The following is a 19,762-nucleotide window of genomic DNA, read 5'->3' on the forward strand; positions in this document are numbered from 1 at the left end:
TTGAACACAACAAAAAAATTGTAGTAAAGAGTTGATATGCTGCAGAGATGTGCACATCCCCCTCCCCACTTTTCTTCAACTGTTATCCCTCTAGACTGAAAATTCCCCTAAAGTATTAATGATTTTTTCTTAAGTGGCTGGAAATTGTCAGGAAAATACAGTCTAAGACAGTAAATCCTTTTTTCCACATAAGGCCTTGTGGAAAAAAAAGAGAAAACGTTAGCAGAGAAAATGTTAGCAGGATAAAACTGAGTGTTGCAGTGGTACTAAACCTCTGTTGTTGAACTTTTCCCTTGAAAAGCTAAGCTTCCCTTCTCAGTTCAGTTGCCGAAGACCCTGTACAGGACACAGTAAGATGGCCCCAAACCCAACACAGTGTAGGAAATAAAGGCATCCTCCAGCTCACACTCGACATTCCATCGTATTCCAATCGTATTTCCATTACGATAGTCACAAGCAAAATTGATGAGATGATAAATTTCTCCAGAAGAGTTTACTTTGGAAGTCAAATTAAGGAAATCAGAGGTATGTGGTACTTGCTGCATGGTGGTTTGGGAGGAGGCTCATGGCCGGGTGTAACTAAAGGTTACTGGGAGCTGTTGTTATGACAAAAAAGTGTAAAACAGTAAATTGGACTTTGAGATAATAAAGCAGATGTAAGAGGTGTGAGATGTCTGGCTGACACATATCTGATGTAATGAGCTGGAGAGCTGAGGCATGTTAAGTCCTCTAGGCATTTCCCTGGGAAGCAGAAACACATGGCACCAACTGTATTTGCCTAGAAAAGTGTTGCCCAGATCTCTCCACTTCCCACTGAGACTGTTTTTGTTCCTGATGGGAAACCACCAGTTTTTCAGGTGTGGTAGCTTGAGTCTCAGCCACAAGCTGGGTGGGAACACCACTGAAAGCCGAGAGGTTGTCCTGCTTTGCCACAGTATGTCAGAACTGAGTCCTGAAGAGAACTGATCTATCTTAATGTAAGGTGCAAGTAACACCACTGAAGTCAGTGGAGTTCTCCTGGTATGAACCAACCTGGGATGTAATTTGTGACTGTGGATGTGTTTCTCCCACCACTCCTATGTGACTCCTCTGCTGGGCTGAACTGTGCCTTCCTCTATACGTTGGGAAGGCATCAATGTTCACACAAGGGCTTTTGTGCAGTTACAGAAAACTTCCAAATAATATATTTTCCAGACTAAAAGTGTTTATTAGTAATAGTTGCAGGTTGAAAATAGGGGGAAGATCAGAATTTCCAGCCTTTGTGATATTCTCCTGACAGAATATCAACATATCTTGACATAGAAATTATATATTTGATGAGAAAAAAGAAACACTTCAGATCAAAAATTCTTAACCCACAGCAACATTAACTGCAGCAAATGCTGCCTTGGAGAGTCCTAGGAACCAAATGAAATGACAAGTTCATAACAGCACAGATTTATTACAAGGTTATTGCATTAAAGGGCATCAGAATATAGTCCTTGTCATGAAGAGCCTCTGGTCTACAGAAAATGAAACAGGATATTGTCCTAGAAACACCTTCTGAATATCTGCCCCTCTTTCTGCTGCCAAAAAGTGTTCAGGAAATAGCTGTCTTCAAGTGCACGTATTGTCCTTAGGTTCCATAGGTAACTACTGTTTGAAAAAATAAGGGAATGGAATACTTTGCAGATGAAAGATGCTGTTTTTTGAAAGTCACCTATTCAATTTAATTTATCCCCTCTATACTTATGAGGGAAGTCAATCCCGTTGTACAGGATAAAAGGAGAACAACTAGTGAAATCAAGGGATTTGTCCTGGATTAGGATCTCTGTCTCCTGGTTCCCAGAATTTGTCAATGCTGCAAAGACAAATAATTCAGTAAACACTGGAGTCAGTGAAGCCTGGGGTGCCATTTGATCTTCTTCATTTAGGGATGGATGGCTGAGTTAATACCTCCTCACCAGGGCCCTATAAAAACCTGGCAGTCTACTGTTTGGAATGAATGTTGTTAACTTTTTTTACTTTTGTAAGGTAGTTGACTGAGAATGATAAACAGTTCCAGGAGGTTATTTCAGCCCTAACATCTAAATCTAGGTGGGATGAATCACTCTTGGCAATACCTCTCTTTCTCCATTAACCATAGAAGTAGCCTAGATGACAGGTAGAGACACAGTTTCTGCCTGTGAGACAGATAACAATAGCAGTGAAATTTAAACACGGATTTTCCAAGTTCAGGCACAGCTTGACAGACTGTCTGTGGATGGCCTTCAGTGTTCTCTCTCCATCCATCTTTTGTATAGATAATAGTTTGGCCATGGTTTGGGGCAGGGTTTTGTTGGGACAGTAGGTGTATTAGGTGTCTAGTAGCTGGGCTGGCTCTGTGGATTTGTGTTCTGTAGTTGGCTGTATTCCCAGCTGAATTATTCTCAGATGAAGGAAGAAAAGGAAGTAGAAAGAAACTTAGACTGTGGTCCAATCTTTCCATTCCTGACCTCTCTTCAATAATAGTTTCTCTGATAACAAAGATTGAACCTTTCTCGTGGTAGAAGCACTTACAGGCTCTTCTTCCTATGCAGATTTTTTTCATTATCTGCATGAGATCTTCATGTTGGTATGATCCCCACTCCTCTGCCAAAGAGGGTTGAAATTGGCTCAAATATTCAGAAGTTATTAGGCAAGTGCAGACAGTGTTATTAGCCCTCTCCCCTTAGGAAACAGACTTCAATAATGGGATCTTAGCTGAGGTCGACTGACCTCAGTTAATTCATGTTAAAAGGTGGTGCGGACACACCTGTGTTTTAATAAGAAGTAATAACTTGTGTTAAATCTAGACTGAAGTTTTGTTTTCACTGCTGTTTTAGCCCAAATGGCATTATAGCTTAGATAGTTTGGATGGATCCCTGGTCATGTTCTTTAACAAAATGATTTGTCTGCTCTTTTATCTGCAGCTTCAGTGAGCTGAACTTCAGTGATTCAGCAGGACCCCTGATCTGAAACGTCTCCTTTTCTACAGCTGCTTAATTTTTAAAACCTAGTTATTAATGAGGACATCTTGTAGATCAGAAGGTTTTCCAATCCCCACCATATTCCAATAATCAAGTTTGTACAATTAATTATTTTAATACAATGATGGTTAACTTTCAGAATCAAATGTAAGGTAACAGGTAACCATATAGGCATCTAGATGTCCTTGCTCAGTCAAAAGTCTTATTGATTGTTCTGACTTGGCAAAACAATGTCATTATTGAGTGCCAGATTGTGGAGGTTTTTTTCTCCTTGCTGTTAGCTAGATAAAGATGCAGGCTGAAGATGGGCATCCGTCCTTCTTCAAGAATATTAACTAAATCAATTTTTTCCACCAAAAAAAAATCAATTGATGCATTAGCAAGAAAGAAAATAAAGCATTGTGCTGTTTTAGTTCCCAGGAGCCTGAATAGTAGACTCTAACTCTCAGTAACAGAGATAAAAAAGATCTAAAGTTCAGATCTAAATCCGTATCGGAACTTCTCCAGGGCACATGGGGACTCTGACTCATTTCTGGTCTAGATGTGCATTTAAAGGGCACTCATATAAAAATTGACCCTCCTGCCAGAGCTTCAGCAGATACAGACACATCTGAGTCTTTGAATCCCGGGTTGTCCTCTAAAAGCAGTGAGGTGATGACAGAGGAGGTTACATTTCTGAGTTCATGAATCTTCAGCTGTTGCTGAAAATAGGATGCTGCTGTAAATATAGAAAAGCCCATTTTCTTCTACAAGGCCTAACACATCTTCTATAGGCTTTTGATAGTGAAATGAGTAAGTTTTTATATGAGATATCAGACTAGCAAGCTCATGGGCAGACAGAAATATTATTTTAAATGGGAAACATTGTCCAGGAGCTGTTGTCAGAATCTCTGAAGAGTTAATTCTGATTCTGCCACTGGTGTGATGTGGGATGTTTAGTAAACCATCAGAGCTTTAAGCTAAGTGTTTTAATGGGATTTCGTTACAAAATGAAGTGAAAGCATACTAAAGTGTTGTGGAACTTTGCATCTGAATCTGAACTCGCAGGCTGAGGCTATTTTATAATAAATATCTTCTTTACCTCCTTGGGCTAATGTGAAGAATAATTAATGTTTGCATACTGCTTTGAACATGCAAACTGCAATGACAGTACTAGGTTTTAATATTAAAACTATTAAATATTGGGATTCTGCAATAGTCTCCTTCCATTTCATAGAATCATAAGGTTTTATGATGTGTTTAAAAATAAAATTGCTGTGAGGAAGGACTGTCATTTAAATTTAAGATCAAATACTTCAAAAAGGATTATATGATATTCCTGAGAGTTCCCCCAGAGCTGCTTCTCCCCACCTGCCCTCCCCCATATGCAGGCTGGATTTCTATATTACAGATGAATCCACATTAGTCTGTAGCTGGAAAGCCTTGTGCAGGAGCTGGTGTGACTTCCCAGCCTGTGTGGAGGGGTTTGGGGATATCACTAAGGTAATATATTCCATAATGTGTGCATTTCCCCCTGTACTGGGCACTGGTGAGGCCACATCTTGAGTGCTGTGTCCAGTTCTGGGCCCCTCAATTCAGGAAGGGCATTGAAGTGGTGGAGCGAGTCCAGAGGAGGGCAACGGAGTTGGGGAAATGTCTGAAGAATAAGTCCTATGGGGAGCAGCTGAGGGAGCTGGGAGGGCTCAGCCTGGAGGAGGCTCAGGGGGGACCTTATTGCTCTCTACAACCACCTGAAAGAAGGTTGTAGCCAGGTGGAGGTCGGCCTCTTCTCCCAGACAGCGACAGGATGAGAGGACATGGCCTCAAGCTGTGCCAGGGGAGGTTTAGGTTGGACATTAGGAAGAATTGCTTCATAGAAAGGGTGATTAGATATTGGAGTGGGCTGCCCAGGGAGGTGGTGGAGTCACCATCCCTGGAAGTGTTTAGAGAAAAGACTGGATGTGGCCCTCAGTTGAGAAGGTGGTGTTCAGTCAATGATTGGACTCGATCTCAGAGGTATTTTCCAACCTAACTGATTCTGTGATTCTCTAATCCTATGTACTTGCATCAGAGCACACATGCAATACTTCATTATTTTACTGTGAAAAACTTAAGGGCTATGACAAGCACTAGTGGTGATGGTTATGGAACATTCCTTATGGGCAGGTTTTTCCATAATTTTCCTCCTAAGGCCTTATACACACACAGAGGTGTCTCTGAAGGACCAACTTTGACAAATGTCGGACTTGGCCAATGGCTAATTTGCCTTAATTCTGTAAAATATCTAGACAGTGAACCCCACTGAAATGATCAAATACTGCGTATTCGTGACTGCAAGTCTAGAGTGCCATCACCACTGATGTAACTACTAGTGAATTTGGGGACATCTGTGTCTGAGCTAGTTGTTTGGACTTCCCTTTATGCATTGCAAAGAAATAGGCAGTGCTAGGATGTGATTGATTATGTCCTAATGTAGATCCCTAGATTTTGTTAGATGAATTGCCCCCTGAAAGTGCATTTTTCTCTAATTTGATTACGGAGGCAAGCGTAGTAATTAGCTCAGAAGTAGCTGGCTACATCTTAGAAGCCTAAAGGTTGATAAAAGGAATTCTAACTTTTCAGTCTTTGTTTTTCTTCATATTTACCTTTGATTCATAGCTCAGACCTTTTAAGCAAGCAAAATATGCCTTTTTTGTTGTTTGGACAGTAACTGATGATTTTCACTGGAAAACAAAACTTGTGCATCAGCCTGATCTATTAATATAACTGTTTTAATGGAAAGAAACCAGTAAGACTGTATTTTTCATATTGGATCTTAAAGACACTGTTTCTCAGCATTTTCTGTCAAAGCTGGACTTGTTAAAGTTCTTTTCAACCAAAGACTTTGTCAGATTAATGAATTTATCTTTGTCCAGCCCTTTGTGCAGGAGAGTCATTGTGTATGCCCAGAACACTGGCACTACAACACTACAAAGAGAGGATTTATTCTGTTGCATAAATATCAGCCCAACCTTTCAATATATCCAGAGTATAACACTTTGCAAAAGCAATTACCAGGTACTCTTAAGTTGAAAGCTACCGTAATTATCCACTGTTTGAAAAGAGAATGAGAATAGCCAATCATGTAGTGCTCTGTGATGCTTTATGCATTTGTTGGAGAATCTGGGCATGTGTTCAAAACCCATGGGTGAAAACAGAGTTGTGCCCATCCAAAGGAACAAATAACGTTTTCTGTGACTGTCTCTCAGGGCTGAATGAAAATATAAAGAATGAGGGTAGTAGAACATTCATATAAATGTCTTTGCTATTTTCATATTTGTGAATGCAGAGTCTCTTCTGTTCTTTCTGCATGAGGAGGAGCATGTGCAGTTGTCATGTTGTGTAGGAGTTTTACACATCTAGTGTGGAATGGTCCCATTTGTTTAACAGACATTATTCTGGTGCTCCTGAGTAAATCAGTAGGGAAGGTAAATAGTCCAAGGTATGAAATGTTCCTCCAAGTTGTTCTGGTATAAATTTGCAGGACCAAGTCAAAGGAGCTGCTCAGTATTTGCAGATATTTAACTAGCAGCATTTTGGCTCAAGAGTTCTCAAACCTGAATCTACATCCCTATCTTTTGAAGTGGGGGAGAAGCTTCTGCTGGCTGCACTGAGCTGTGGGACAGCAGCCCCAGGTTACTGCACAAGGTAACTTGCAAGAACTGTCCCCTTCGGTTACTTAGGCTGTTAAAAGAAACCTTAAAATAAATGGTAAGCATTTAACAAAAAGTAAACAGAGGCAAATCTATGTTACATTTGGGTTCTTTGTCTGCAGGCTTGTTTTAGGGAGCTTTTTGGTCTTCAGGGGCAAGACTGCATCAGACACCTGCACTGGGGTTCTTTCTTCTGCTGCCCCCCACTTGTTCCTTTCCTGCTTTTATCCACTTAAGCAGGGAGCTCCACTGTGTGTGACCAACAGCTCTTCTATATCTGTGCAGCATTTGGTACAATATGGGTTCCAACCTATTGCATTGAGAATAATAAAAATAATATATTTCTATTTTAGAGCCTAAATTACAGGAAGGAAAATGTAACAATATGGTACCACTGTGGTTGACCCTCCTGCCTTATCTGTTTTGGATGAGTCTTGAAAGTGAAAATGGAAATGAGCAACTGATGTGACCAAGACATTGATTTTTCACTCCTTCCCTCTCCTCCAGCACGTAAATTAGCTCATATTAGATGTAGCTCAGATTGAAACTGTGTGTCTTGTTTTGGCAGGAATGTTACAGAATGGAAAGAAGTTTGATTCCTCCAGAGACAGAAACAAGCCTTTCAGGTTCAAGATTGGCAGGCAAGAAGTCATCAAGGGATTTGAAGAAGGTGTTACACAGGTACAGAGCAATGATTCTGGGACTTGGAGCTGGCTGAAGGGTGTGTGAGCACAGCAGTGTCCATGCAGGGGTGACAAGACCAAGCAGAAATCACAGTGCAGGATATGGAGTGGTTTTCTGAAAGCGTGGTCCATTTGAGTGCAGTATTTCCTGTAGTTCCCATCCATCCATCCATGCATACATCCATCCATGCATACATGCATCCATCCATGGCCACCCCCTACTCATGAGCCTTTCCCCATGGTATGCATTTGAGAGGGGAGAGGTGAAGTCCCCTCCCTGGGTGCCAACGTGCCACATAAGCCCTTCTCCCATGGGCAGCTCCACAAATAGACAACAGTGGCCTCTAAAATATTGTGGTGGCAACATTTTATGGAGTGACCTCAATTCAGCTACTTCATAAAAGTCCACGCTGCTGTTTTTGATGATATCCAGCTACAGATTCTGACCCTTACTGAACAAGGTACGGAGCTGCACTGTTACATTTTTACAACTTCAGACTCCCAGCTACAAAACTTAACATTCACTGACTATCCCTACACTGAAAGGAAGAAAACTGCCCTCCAATAATTACAGTTTGAGTGCCAGCACAGTTAAACCCTACAAGAGCCCCCCAACACAATTAATTTCCAGCTCTTGCTTTTTGTGTGGTGCTGTGAAGGCCCATGACATGAGGAGTGTGATCAGGCTGCTTAAGTGCATGAGTGAATGAGATCAGGGTGCAAATTCCTCCTGACTTCCCATTTCAGGATCAAAGACCTCAGGGGAGGAGGAAACTGCTCAAATACTGGTATAGGAACAATTTTAACAGGAATAACTTCTTATGCTTAAATAGAGAAATGGGAGGAATGTAAAATGAGAAATAATCCATTGAGCAATGATGCAACCATGCTTTTCCAAAGAAGGATGGAAGAGACAATGCTTTCCAGCCCTATGGAGAAAGCAATGCAAGCATTCCCTTCTCTCCAGCCAGAGAATCACAGAATACCTGGAGTTGGAAGGGACCCACAAAGATCATTGAAATCCAACTCCTGGCCCTGCACAGGACACCCCAAGAGTCACACCATCTGCCTGAGAGCCTTGTCTAAATGCTTCCTGGATCTGTCAGGCTTGAGGCTGTGACCACTTCCCTGGGGAGCCTGTTCCAGTGCCCAACCACCCTCTGGGTGAAGAGCCTTTTCCTTATATCCAGCCTAAACCTCCCCTGACACAGCTTCATACCATTCCCTTGGGTATCTGGGTTCTCCAGACTCATTTCAGTATCAGGAATACTGTTTTCCTTTGCAGTAGCAGAGTGAGAAGTTCATTTGAGTAATCCTAGACTCTGAAAAATACTCACCTTCCTCTCAAGGATTTGAGTTGGACTGTTTATTATTTGCTTTGCAGTGAGGGCTAAGAGGAGCTCAGGACCCCAGAGCTGTGGGAACCAGAGGCCAGTGCAGATAAAGTAGTGGCAACAAGCACTTGGGTGAATCAGTTCATCCCTTCCTTGACTGCTCTCCCTCCCTGACTCCTGTGCCTTAGTTAATGAAGCGGCCGAAAGCCATTCCAGAAGTCCGTGTGGTCACACGCTGCCCTCCTGCTCCTCCTAGTGGATCACTGACATAGGCTGAGCTTGTGGCCTTCTTCTGCCCCAGGGTCTGAGGGATTTGGGGAGTGTGATTGGCACAGGGCACTTGGAACAAGCGTGTGGTGTTCTCAAACCTCGGTGTAATGACTCTCAGATGCCAACAGCACCTGCATTTCTCTGCTCAACTTCTCACAGTTCAGGGTTATCCCATGCCTTAAATCCAGGCATGACCTGCCAGCTGTCTGGCTTGCAGGGACACATCCAAGCAGTGGGCCCACAGAAACCCCTGGAGGGAATCTTCTCATACGCCCTCAGCCCCATGGTATTAATACTCCTTGACTGTGGGAAAGTTCATATTCACATTTTTCTTCTACCAAAAGTAATCAAATCTCTAGCTTTGGTATATTTTATAGAACCTGAAAATATTCAACTTTTTAAAATTCAGTGGGAGATATCATGTCATCTGCAGTCCGGTGAGGCACCTGATCTTGGGAGAAAGGTCTGAGCTAAAATCACTGCTTCATTGCCTTGTTCCTTGGCCAATGAATATTCAATCACCTGTGTATGGTGCATGAATAGCACTTTGAGAATCTTCCAAAATACTCTGTTGGAAGAGTAGGGATTTGATTCTTGATACCCCAGACCTCGGTGAGCACTGTTACCTTCGGAGCTAACCAGGAGTGAGGGAAAATTGAAGCTGAACCAGTTGGACTCATAGAATCACAGAATGGCTTGGGTTGGAAGGGACCTTCAAGATCATTCAGTTCAAACCTGTCAACTCAATAATCTCAAAGGTCTTTTCCAACATAAACAATTCTGTGATTCTGACTATCCCAACTCTCCTTGATACTGTAAACCTGCCAGGCAGTGATTTTTTAATTTGTGTTCCTTCTAATTTCCTTCTAATACTGTTGGGGTTTTTTTGTCTTCTCTTTTCCTTCCTCCCACATCCAAAACCCAGATGAGCTTAGGACAAAGAGCAAAGTTGACCTGCACACCTGAGATGGCCTATGGAGCCACAGGCCACCCTGGGGTCATCCCTCCCAATGCTACGCTCCTCTTTGATGTGGAGCTTCTCAGGTTAGAGTGAACCTTCCCGAGGGAGTTGGCTGCAGACATCTGTTAATAACCATCCGTTCCTTCCCGCCTTGCCAGCGGCGGGAGGAATCTCCACTGGAATCCCGACGTTCCCTGCCTGAGCTGTCCTGTCAGTAGCACCTGCCGCTCGGATTCTTACGCCTTCCTTCTCTTTTTTAACTTTGTGGTGTCTGTATTTGCCTTTTATTAGAAGCTTTGCCTTGAGGAAAAAACGTCTCCCGGTGTAACATTTTAAAGTTGTACATTTTATTTAATTTGCATGTACGAAGAATTCACGGTGATGACTGAAAATATATATAAATATAAATATATATATATTCCTTATTGAAAAAAAAACCACTGCCTTACTGTACACTTAAACCAAGAAAAAATAAAAAACCACAAAAGGTGCTCAAAAAAAATAAAAATCCAATGTACACCTTGTACATGAACGGGCATTAGCCAAACAGAGTTACCTGCGCTGCCACTTTTCTCAACTTGTACGTTCTGCTTGCTGCTGTTTTAAAAAATACTGTCTCATTTAAGAATTATACGTATATATATATATATAAAAAACAATAAAATCTTGATACTTTACAGTCTCTGTTTCCTGTTTTTCTCCTCTGGCCACTGGAATGCTTTTTGCTGTCTAAGAAGTTCTTCAAACAACCCTTCAACAACCTGGTTTTTGTTAATTATTCCTCTTATATGAAATGCATGTAATTCCATGCACTGGTTCTGTTAGAGATGGCCCAGCAGAAGATCTCTGTGGGACCAGAGGTACCAGGAATGTGCAAGGAAGGGCTGCTGGGACAGAAAAGTTTCCTGAGTCTCCATCTCCTCTGCCCTGCCTATGGCCCCTCAGCTCTGGCCAAAATTTGGGTACTGAAGAGATGGAAAGTGCCGCTTGTCAAAGACATGCAGTGCTGATCTAATTCTGTGCCTTTAGAACAGTAAAACCAGGGTAAAATTTTCTCCTGGAGCTGAGCAAGGCTAGAAAAGAGCAGGATTATGTGCATCCACCTTTCAAAACAAATCTGATTTGTGGGATGATGTGGCCACTGAACACACCGGGGTTTTTAGGCTGCATCATCTGCTCCTGTTTAGAGCCTGCAAACTTACTGTGTGCACTGGGCCTCTGGCACTGGAGACTGAGCAATATTTATTTCTTTTGCTGGTTATATGAATTCCTGAAATGCTGGTTCCTCCCCTGGAGACAGGAAGATGTGTATTCTGTCATTTACCCAGATTTAGGAGCAGGACCTGACCAGTGAGGCTGCTTCTGTGCTGTTATTTTGCTTTGCCTAAGTCTGATTTCTTTCCTTTAGGCTCATTTTTGCCTTTTCCTGGGTCACAACGTTACTTTTCATCAACTTGACTGTAAACTATTTGTATAGTTTTCAACTAATGGATGTTTTGATGGGAGTATTTCAAACAGTTGCTGTGCTGTTATCTTGTGTGGATCTGTGTAAGGAGAACACATTGAGCGTGAGCAGTCAGACAGCAAAGATGTGGAGGTGACTCCCGGTGACACCTCCTGGAGAAGAGAGCGAGAAGGAGCACAGAGACACAAGAATGATGATCTGGTCAGTGACTACAGCTCACACTCTTCTCCCTCAAGATGTTCATTTTCCCCACAAAGCTGCATTGGAGCTTGTTAATTAATAAGCCCATAAATCCACCTCTTAACAGATTGTTATACACTGAGCTGTGTAAATTTTTTTCTTGCTCCCCTCTCCGTAAAGAAATGAAAGGCTTTTCTGAACCGTTTTTTTAGTGGAAATCTCCTGTCACTGCAGCAGCTGGGTTACACTCCATTTCACTAATAGTACTTTTTTTTAGGACAGCCTAATTTTCTGTTAATAAATATGGAATTGGAACTGCCAGGGTCTGATGTCCACTAGCATTCCCAAATTATTTGAAAAGGACCTGCTCTCCTTTGCCACTGCCCTGGCCTGTGGCTGCACTGGGTCACAGATGCAGCTGCTGTTACTTGGTTGCAGCAGTTGCAGAAACAAGCTCTCATAAGTGCCTTGGTTAAAGGTAATGTGGCCCTGTCTTGTCTGTCAAACACAGTTTGATTCAGCACATTGGTTTAAGCTGCTCCTACTGATGGCCCAGTTTTAGTTGCTTATTAAAAGATTAAAAAAAAACCCCAAAGTATCGTGGAATCATAGAATGGTCTGGGTTGGAAGGGACCTTAAAGATCATCGCTTTCCAACCCCCCTGCCATGGGCAGGGACACCTTCCCTTAGACCAGGTTGCTCAAAGCCCCATCCAACCTGGCCTTGAACACCTAGAGATGTGGCACCTACACCTTCTCTGGCAACCTGTGCCAGTGTCTCACCACTCTCACAGTAAAGAATCTTTTCCTAATACCTAATCTAACCCTGCTCTTTCTGTTTGAATCCATTCCCCTTTGTCCTGTCACTATATGCTCTTGTAAATAGTATCTTTCCTTCTTTCTTGTAGGCTCCATTCAGGTACTGGAAGGCTGCAATTAGGTCACCCCAGAGCCTTCTCTTTCCCAGACTGAACAATCCCAATTCTCTCAGCCTTTCCTCATAGAAGGGGTGGCCCATCCTTCTAATCATCTTGGTGTCCTGCCTCTGGACTCACTCCCACAGGTTGATGTCCCTCCTGTGCTGGGGACCCCAGAGCTGGATGCAGGATTCCAGGTGGGGTCTCACCAGAGACCAGTATCTGTTTTGTGCCCTTTCCTGAATGCCCCAACAGTGGTGATGCCAAGGGTTGGCTCAGCGTACCTGGAATGGCCACATATTCCCTCCATCCTCTCTTGGCCCTGCTGTTTGGGAGCTTCTGCTGCATCTGAAGCAATAAGCAGGGTATGGCTCTGCCTTTCCGCTCCTGCCAGGTTTCTTACCAGGGAAAAAACATTCCTGCTGGGCTCTAGGAGCTGATCATACTCAGTCTTATCTCCTCTGTCTGCAGAGTTGCTGCTGTGCTCGTCCCTTTTGCCCTCAGCAATTCAGCCAGTCATTCCCAACTCTGTGAAATCCTTGTTACAGCTGGCTGATGGAGTGCTCCCTCATCACCCGCTCTCGGCGGAGACCTTGGCTGGAAGCAGCGATTATTACATTTTTCATGCCAATTTCATTTAAAAAAAAAATCTAAAAGGAAAACTAATTGTGCTTTGTGATACTTAGGGAAATTAAGTCTTCAAGGAAATGTAATCTTCTGCTTTTTATTTGACTGCAAATGCGTTAATTTATTTAATTGTATCATCGATCAACACAGTACATATAATTATTACCACTATATAATAGATTGGAAAAAATTTACTGTCATTGCCTGTGTAATCAGATATGCTGCTGTTACTAATTTCTAAACAGCATCAATGGGGACAAAAATGACCTTCCAGGCTTAATTTCATGCCCTACTTCCTGAAAAATTAAACAGGAAGTGAGCAAACAAAAACCAGCACAGATGCAGAGTGCGAGGCTGGTAACATCTGCCTTATTTGCTGCCCCTCTGCCATTCATAGAGCTGAACTCATTTCCCTGTCCTTTGATATTACATTTCAAACAAAATCTTGAGCAGATCTCATCAAAACAATCCTCCAGGCATTCCATTTCCATTCCCTCTGTCTTGCAGGTACAAATCATTATTTCATTTTACATGTGCAGGGACATTGAAAGCCCTGAACAGGCACTGGAAGAAAAAGTATGAAATGGAATATTTAATGAAAGGCAGCAGCTGAGCTCTCAGAGAAATCAAAAGCTGCTGATCTTGAGGATTCATTGAAGGAATTTTTATTAATCTTATTACCCTAAAGAATTGCTTTTTAGATATGTTTTTCAAACAGCATCAAATCCTCATCAAAACAGGCACTGCAGTGCAAGCACCATGCTCTCTGCTATTGACAGAAGCAATGTGGTATTTGCATATGATTTTAAACAAGACTGGCAGTGCACAGCACCATTACTGGCACCCTGGTATTTATTATCAGTGTTTATTATTATTTATTAGAACCATAAATCCAGCATGGCAACAAGCAGCTCCAGTTCCTGGTACAGCGAGGGGTCTCCTGTGTGTATATACATGACACATATATATATATATCTATAAATATATATTTAAAAAAATACGTGTATTTGGGGCTGGAGTGGTTTGTAATGCTTAAAAAGCTGTGGATGTTCACACAGCAGCAAGCCTTCCAATAGGGTTCCGTTCCTTTAAATATTTTTAATGCAAGCTGGTTTTTGCCTGAGAACCTTTGGTTTGTGTAATCTGAGGGGCAAGACCTGAAGACCAAGCTGGCAGTGGAGGAGCAACTGCTCACCCAACCCCAGATAACAGGCTCCAAAAGTCTCCCAGCGCCTGTTCCCGACCTCAGGGATGGATTACTGTGGCCTGCAAGGCTTCTTGCTGCAAAAAGCAGTGTCAATTTTAAGGGAAGGGATCCTGCCAGGGATCTCCTCCATGTGAGAGCTGGGCACGGGCACCCTGCCCATCACCCACGAACACACAGGGACGTTCCTGTACGAATGGCGACAGATTAACTACAGCTCCTACCTGTGTCCCAAACATTCAGGTGATGGATGACTCCCCTTCTAAAAGGACAGGTTACACACAGAACTAGCACAGCAAACAGCAAGCCTTGATGAAAAAAAAAAAAGCAAAACATGTAGACATTTTATTTTTTTTACCAAATGAACAGCATGGTTCCTTAAGTGACAGATTCCAACAAAAATCAACGGATCAGAAAATTGGAACATTTATTTATGACAGTACAATGAAGTGAAAAAAACCAAAATTAAATTACAAATCTTCAGGCTAAGTATGTTTGCATCTGCCCGCGTTCTGCACTGGCTGGAAGTTGTCTGGTCAGGGAGTAAAACCTCACATCCACTCAAGTAAATCATTCAAAGGCAGGATACTACCACTGTTCACACAACTCCCAGTTGGCTCAGAACAGAGGTGGAGGTTGTTCTTTCCCACTTCCAAAAGACACTGGTTATGCACACTCTGCATCACATTCATTTTTATACACAGGACATGAGTGCTGAAGAAAAAAAATCTACAAAAAATGTAAATTTGGTTTTGCCTCCACCAGGTGCTACACCTAAAAATTTATGTACAGAAAATGTGTTACGGTTCAAACACATCAGACAGAAAACAATCACAGTACGGGTACCAAAATCAAAACCTTCCTCTACTGTCTCATTTTGGTCGAGTGTTCTCTAATTCACATGGAGTCCTCAGTACAAACCTGGTACACACAACAAAGACCTTGTACAGCCTTAGCTCAGCCCAGCAGCACAGCACTGTGAGAGCAGGGTTGTTTCACTGCACCTGGTCAGTGTTGGCACCACTGCTAGAACAAGATTTGACTGGAGTCAGCTTATCAGCTGGATACTTTTAAAAGGCCATTTATCTTCTACAGTTTGTGAAAGAAACTTTGCTATAAACATAGGCTTGCTTTGTTCAGTCAAAAACAGAACCTGCTCAGTCCCTTCTTAAAGCTCCTGCTAGAAACAGGTCAATGCAGCTTTTGCCAGGTCACCCTCACAGCTTGGAGAGCCCATGTCCACTTGGGAGATTTAATCTTAAAGCAGATCTTCCCATGTTTTACATTTATTTAATTCTAATGTGAAGATCTAAAGATTCATATTGCAGCTTATCAAACTTGTAAGAGAAAAAGTTACACTTTGTTGAGAATTCCTGTCTTTAGGTTAAGAACTTGATGGCAGGGCTTGAAAACAGTTTTCCAAAAAAGATCAGTTTATTTCGGTGGGTCTGTGTTAATTCCGTATTTTTCCTTGAGAAGCTTAAGCTGTTCCTCTTTCTTCTTTGTGTCCATCTTTTGGAATGCCTGTAATTAGGAAAACAAAAGATATGAGATGACAAAGAATCTCTCATCTTAGGACATGTTCTTTCCCAGTAACTGCAACCAACATCACTATGAAATCCATCACCATCACACACAAGGCTCTGTTTGATTCCTGCCCTTGGAGAACATCACAGGGCCTCGGACACCGTCAGTGACGGGCAGGACATCAGAACTGGAGACTTTTTACCCATAAACAAGATCTCACATCCTGCTGCAGCTGTGCTGGTGTGAGGCCCCTGCTTCCTCTTCTCCAGACTACTTGCACCAGAAACACTTCTTTCACACCCTTGGTCCAAAGGTACTTTGTTTGGCACACAAATCCCCATGTAAAGATGAAACCTTGACCATGTGTCCAATCCACTCCCTCCAACAGTTGGAGTTTATTTCTTAAGAACACCCAAGCAACTGTCTTTACAAACTGATTTTGGGCTTGTTTTTTTGTGCTGGCTCTGTTCACAGGTAACTTAAACCTGCCTGGTGCACATACCCTGTTTGCATTGTAATACAGAACCACGAGGTATCTGTTGCAGACGTTGAACCCTGACAGGTGATCACAGGCGTTCTTGGCATCGAAGATGTCCTCGTACACCACATAGGCTGTTCCTCTGGTCTCAGGGGTGTTCCCACTGCAGAGCAACATCAGTTTTAGCATTGAATAAAATGAACAAGAAATAGTTTTATTAGTCTAACGTTTATTTATTTCACAGTGACTGAGATTAGATGAACTAATGCGACTTCACTAAAAAAACAATTTTTTATTTTTTCTAGATATTAAACTACATCCCTGCTTTTCACACCAAACAGTTCAGAGCCAGAGACAACAGGAGAGTGTGCTCTATTTTGCTCCTTAAGGAAAATGCACCTCCCCACAACAACTATCAGAACCTTTTGTCAGGGTTGCCATGTATCTGGAAATGATTTAAGTCTTTATTACAGCAATTAGCTTGTTTTATTTAATATAACAAGACCTGGCTGTCAGTGGCTGTCTGGATCAGATGTGTCCCTAGGGTGGAAAAGGGCTCCTGGCACATCATGAAGTCAATTTAGGAGTCAGAACAGCCCTGCTGGTGAAAGCCCACTGCAGAGCCACAGCCGTCACCCAGTAGAGCACCAATTCCACTCCCTTCGCCCGAGGGATGAGACACTAATGAGCCCAGAGGGACCACAGAGTTTACAGATCCCAAAGGTTTCAACTAAAATACAGTTATAGAGACTTAATAATCAGAACAACTGTCTCCAAGGTGCTTCTGAGAACTCCCAAGGACAAATGGCATGTCACATATCCACCCTGGGATGTGTACAAAGGTGGAGAATGGGATAAAAACTGCACAAGGCACAAAAGCCATTACAAAGGGGGATCGACCTTAAGCCTTGTCTCGTGATGATGTTGGAATTTCTGTGGGAAACAACGTGAATTAGTAGTTCTGAACAAACTGCTGGACACACCTGTCAGTGCGTCACTCTGATGGAAAGCTCCCGATACATCCCAATTCCTTATGTCCCACTGTCACACTGTTCTAGCCTACATGTTTTCAGAAACCTTAAGTACTGGCTGTCCTTTATGCTCATTAGCAAAGAACTCCACCTGTTTAGCCCAGCAGTGTTTACACTTCCCCTTGTTCCTTCAGCCATTTCACAGCCATGTCTGCTGTGCTTCCCTGTAGGAGAAGGGTCTGTCCAGCTGCATGTCCCAGCACAGCACCACCAGCACGTGCTCCCCCTCCTGGTCTGCTGAGGGCAACTCTGCCTGTAAAACTGACTTTGCTCTATACAATTAACAATCAGACAGGTTACCAGAGAAGCTGTGGATGTGCCACCCCTGGAAGGCCAGCTTGGATGGGGCCCTGAGCAACCTGGTCTAGTGAAGATGCCCATGGCAGGGTGCTAGAACTAGATGGTCTTTAAGGTCCCTTCCAACCCAAACCATTTTATGATTTTAATCACTACAGCTCTGAAATGAGCACTTCTATTTTAGGTTGTTACACTTGGTCTGTTTAAGCAGCATTGACAATTTAGGTATTTACATCCTACACAGTCAAAACAAACATTAATTTCCCATCCCAGTCTCAGAGAACTGGGAAACAGAAAGCCATATAAATGACAAGGGTATGTTCTGCTCTAATCTGATCAGCAGCTTAATCAAGAACTCAGGAGGTGCTGCAGGCTATTTTGCCACCATTGATAAAAGCAGTACAATAAAGCCACCCCACATCAAATACAAACTACATTTCCTTTCTATGTGTGCATCTACTGAAATCTGTCTCACACTGTATTAGGAAAACCAAGTTCTGTTTCCTCCCCTTCCTAAATATTCTTTTAGAAGGAGCAAAAAAAAAAAAAAAAATCCTTTTGTATGAGTGTCCATACTCCAACCAGGCTTACTACAGTCCTCAAAAGCTCTCCCTGAATTCCAGCTTCAGACAACTCTTTCTGCCAGAAATTTAGTGGATCATGATACCACCCAGATGGAATGATGGCTTAATCCACAGCATCCAGGTTGGATGGGGCTTGGAGCACCCTGGTGCGGTGGAAGGTGTCCCTGCCCATGGCATGAGGATTGTTGGAACATCATGATCCGTAAGGTCCCTTCCAACCCAAAGCATTCTGATGACTCAGACAGTTCTCAGGATAACAGGTAACACCAGCGCTCATGTCTTCAGTATTTGAACCAGCAGTGAGAAGAACCTCAGAGCTGCTGCAGACATGTACAATCTCCAGGCATTTATAAGCAAAGTCACAGTCACATCCCCACTATCCAGACCCTGTGTGGTCGAGGACACTCTGTCTCTGACCCATAGGGGTTGCTGCTGGTGTTTGTTTCTAGTCCACAGGTCCAGCAGCAACATCAACATCTGTTTTTCCATTAATTATCTCATATTCATTAAACAGGAAAACTGTTCAGCTTCTGCCTTTCTTATTTTTAGCTCCAGTGAAGGTATGAGCTCAGCTGTATTTGAGACTCAAGAGAACAAGTCTCATATTTTACCAACTTCCCCAAATTCACATCAAATTTAAGCTTCTTCCCTCCTGCTTCCCAGCAGTATAATTTTCTAACAAATTCACTTAAGAGCATCATCACATCCCTCTCTGGCACTCAGGGCACTGAGCCTTTCCAGCTGTGGATCCCAGCTGTCAGCCCCTGAGGTGAGAACACGGGCACTGGAGCACGTGGAGCCCTTCACGTCCCAAAGGAAAACAAAACACTTACACTCTGATCTGCCGGATGGGGCCGTACTTCCCGAAGATGTCGTACATCTCCTCGGCCGTGATCTTGTACGGCAGGTTCCTGATGTACAGGATCCGGTTCACCTCCGGGGGGAGCCGGATCTGAGAGAGAAAGGACACGGGGATTGTTAGACCCGGGGCACGTACCACAAACCTTAAACTCGGCACCTTACGGGCTAAACCATGAAACGGGGTTGGAAGGGGCCTTAAAGATCACCCTGTCCCACCCTCCTGCCGCGTTCCCGTCAGACCAGCGGGATGCCTGGAGCGGGATGGGCTCCCTTCCCCAGGAGCGGGGCCGCAGCCCGGCACGGGCGGGACGGGGCAGCGCAGCGCACTCACGTTGGCTCGTTTGGCCGCTTGCATCGCCATGGCTGCGGGCTGAAAGCGGGGGCCTTGGCCTGGGGCAGGAACAGCGGCGGGGAAGGAGCCCGGGAACAGGAACACCAGCCGGGATAGTGAGCGCTGGGCGGGAGACCCGGATCTATCCCGGCGTGCACCGCGCTCCCCTCACGGACCGGAGCTGTCCCGGCGTGCACCGCGCTCCCTTCACGGACCGGATGTGTCCCGGCGTGCACCGCGCTCCCCTCACGGACCGGATGTGTCCCGGCGTGCACCGCGCTCCCCTCACGGACCGGATGTGTCCCGGCGTGCACCGCGCTCCCCTCACGGACCGGATGTGTCCCGGCATGCACCG

The 19,762-nt window shown here is 43.6% G+C and overlaps 2 protein-coding genes across 2 annotated transcripts in view; one reads left to right on the forward strand and one right to left on the reverse strand.

The window, feature by feature from the left end:
• FKBP1B (FK506 binding protein 1B) overlaps positions 1-10,583 on the forward strand; it is a 45,539-nt gene extending 34,956 nt beyond the window's left edge. Inside the window, exons 3-4 of the mRNA XM_017813092.1 lie at positions 7,227-7,339; positions 9,871-10,583. Of these exons, the coding sequence (XP_017668581.1) occupies positions 7,227-7,339; positions 9,871-9,999 (242 nt within the window). The 3' untranslated portion in view covers positions 10,000-10,583. The remainder of the gene's footprint in view (positions 1-7,226; positions 7,340-9,870) is intronic.
• Positions 10,584-14,577: 3,994 nt separating this feature from the next.
• Positions 14,578-19,641, reverse strand: SF3B6 (splicing factor 3b subunit 6). Its single transcript, XM_017813091.1, has 4 exons — positions 19,408-19,641; positions 19,049-19,167; positions 16,328-16,466; positions 14,578-15,822 (listed from the first exon to the last, which is right to left on the reverse strand). The coding sequence occupies exons 1-4, from the start codon at positions 19,435-19,437 to the stop codon at positions 15,733-15,735; spliced, it is 378 nt and encodes a 125-aa protein (XP_017668580.1). The 5' UTR covers positions 19,438-19,641; the 3' UTR covers positions 14,578-15,732.
• Between the last annotated feature and the right edge of the window lie 121 nt (positions 19,642-19,762).

This window comes from Lepidothrix coronata, unplaced genomic scaffold (genome assembly GCF_001604755.1).
Source record: "Lepidothrix coronata isolate B3197 unplaced genomic scaffold, Lepidothrix_coronata-1.0 Scaffold39, whole genome shotgun sequence".
In the NCBI taxonomy this organism is placed as follows: Eukaryota; Metazoa; Chordata; class Aves; order Passeriformes; family Pipridae; genus Lepidothrix; species Lepidothrix coronata.

Coding starts and splice junctions, on each gene's coding strand:
- SF3B6 (XM_017813091.1), bottom strand. CDS start 19,437: ATGGCGATGCAAGCGGCCAAACGAGCCAAC. Junction 19,168..19,407: donor AAGCGGCCAAACGAGCCAAC/GTGAGTGCGCTG, acceptor TTTCTCTCTCAG/ATCCGGCTCCCCCCGGAGGT. Junction 15,823..16,327: donor TGTATTACAATGCAAACAGG/GTATGTGCACCA, acceptor TCCTAATTACAG/GCATTCCAAAAGATGGACAC.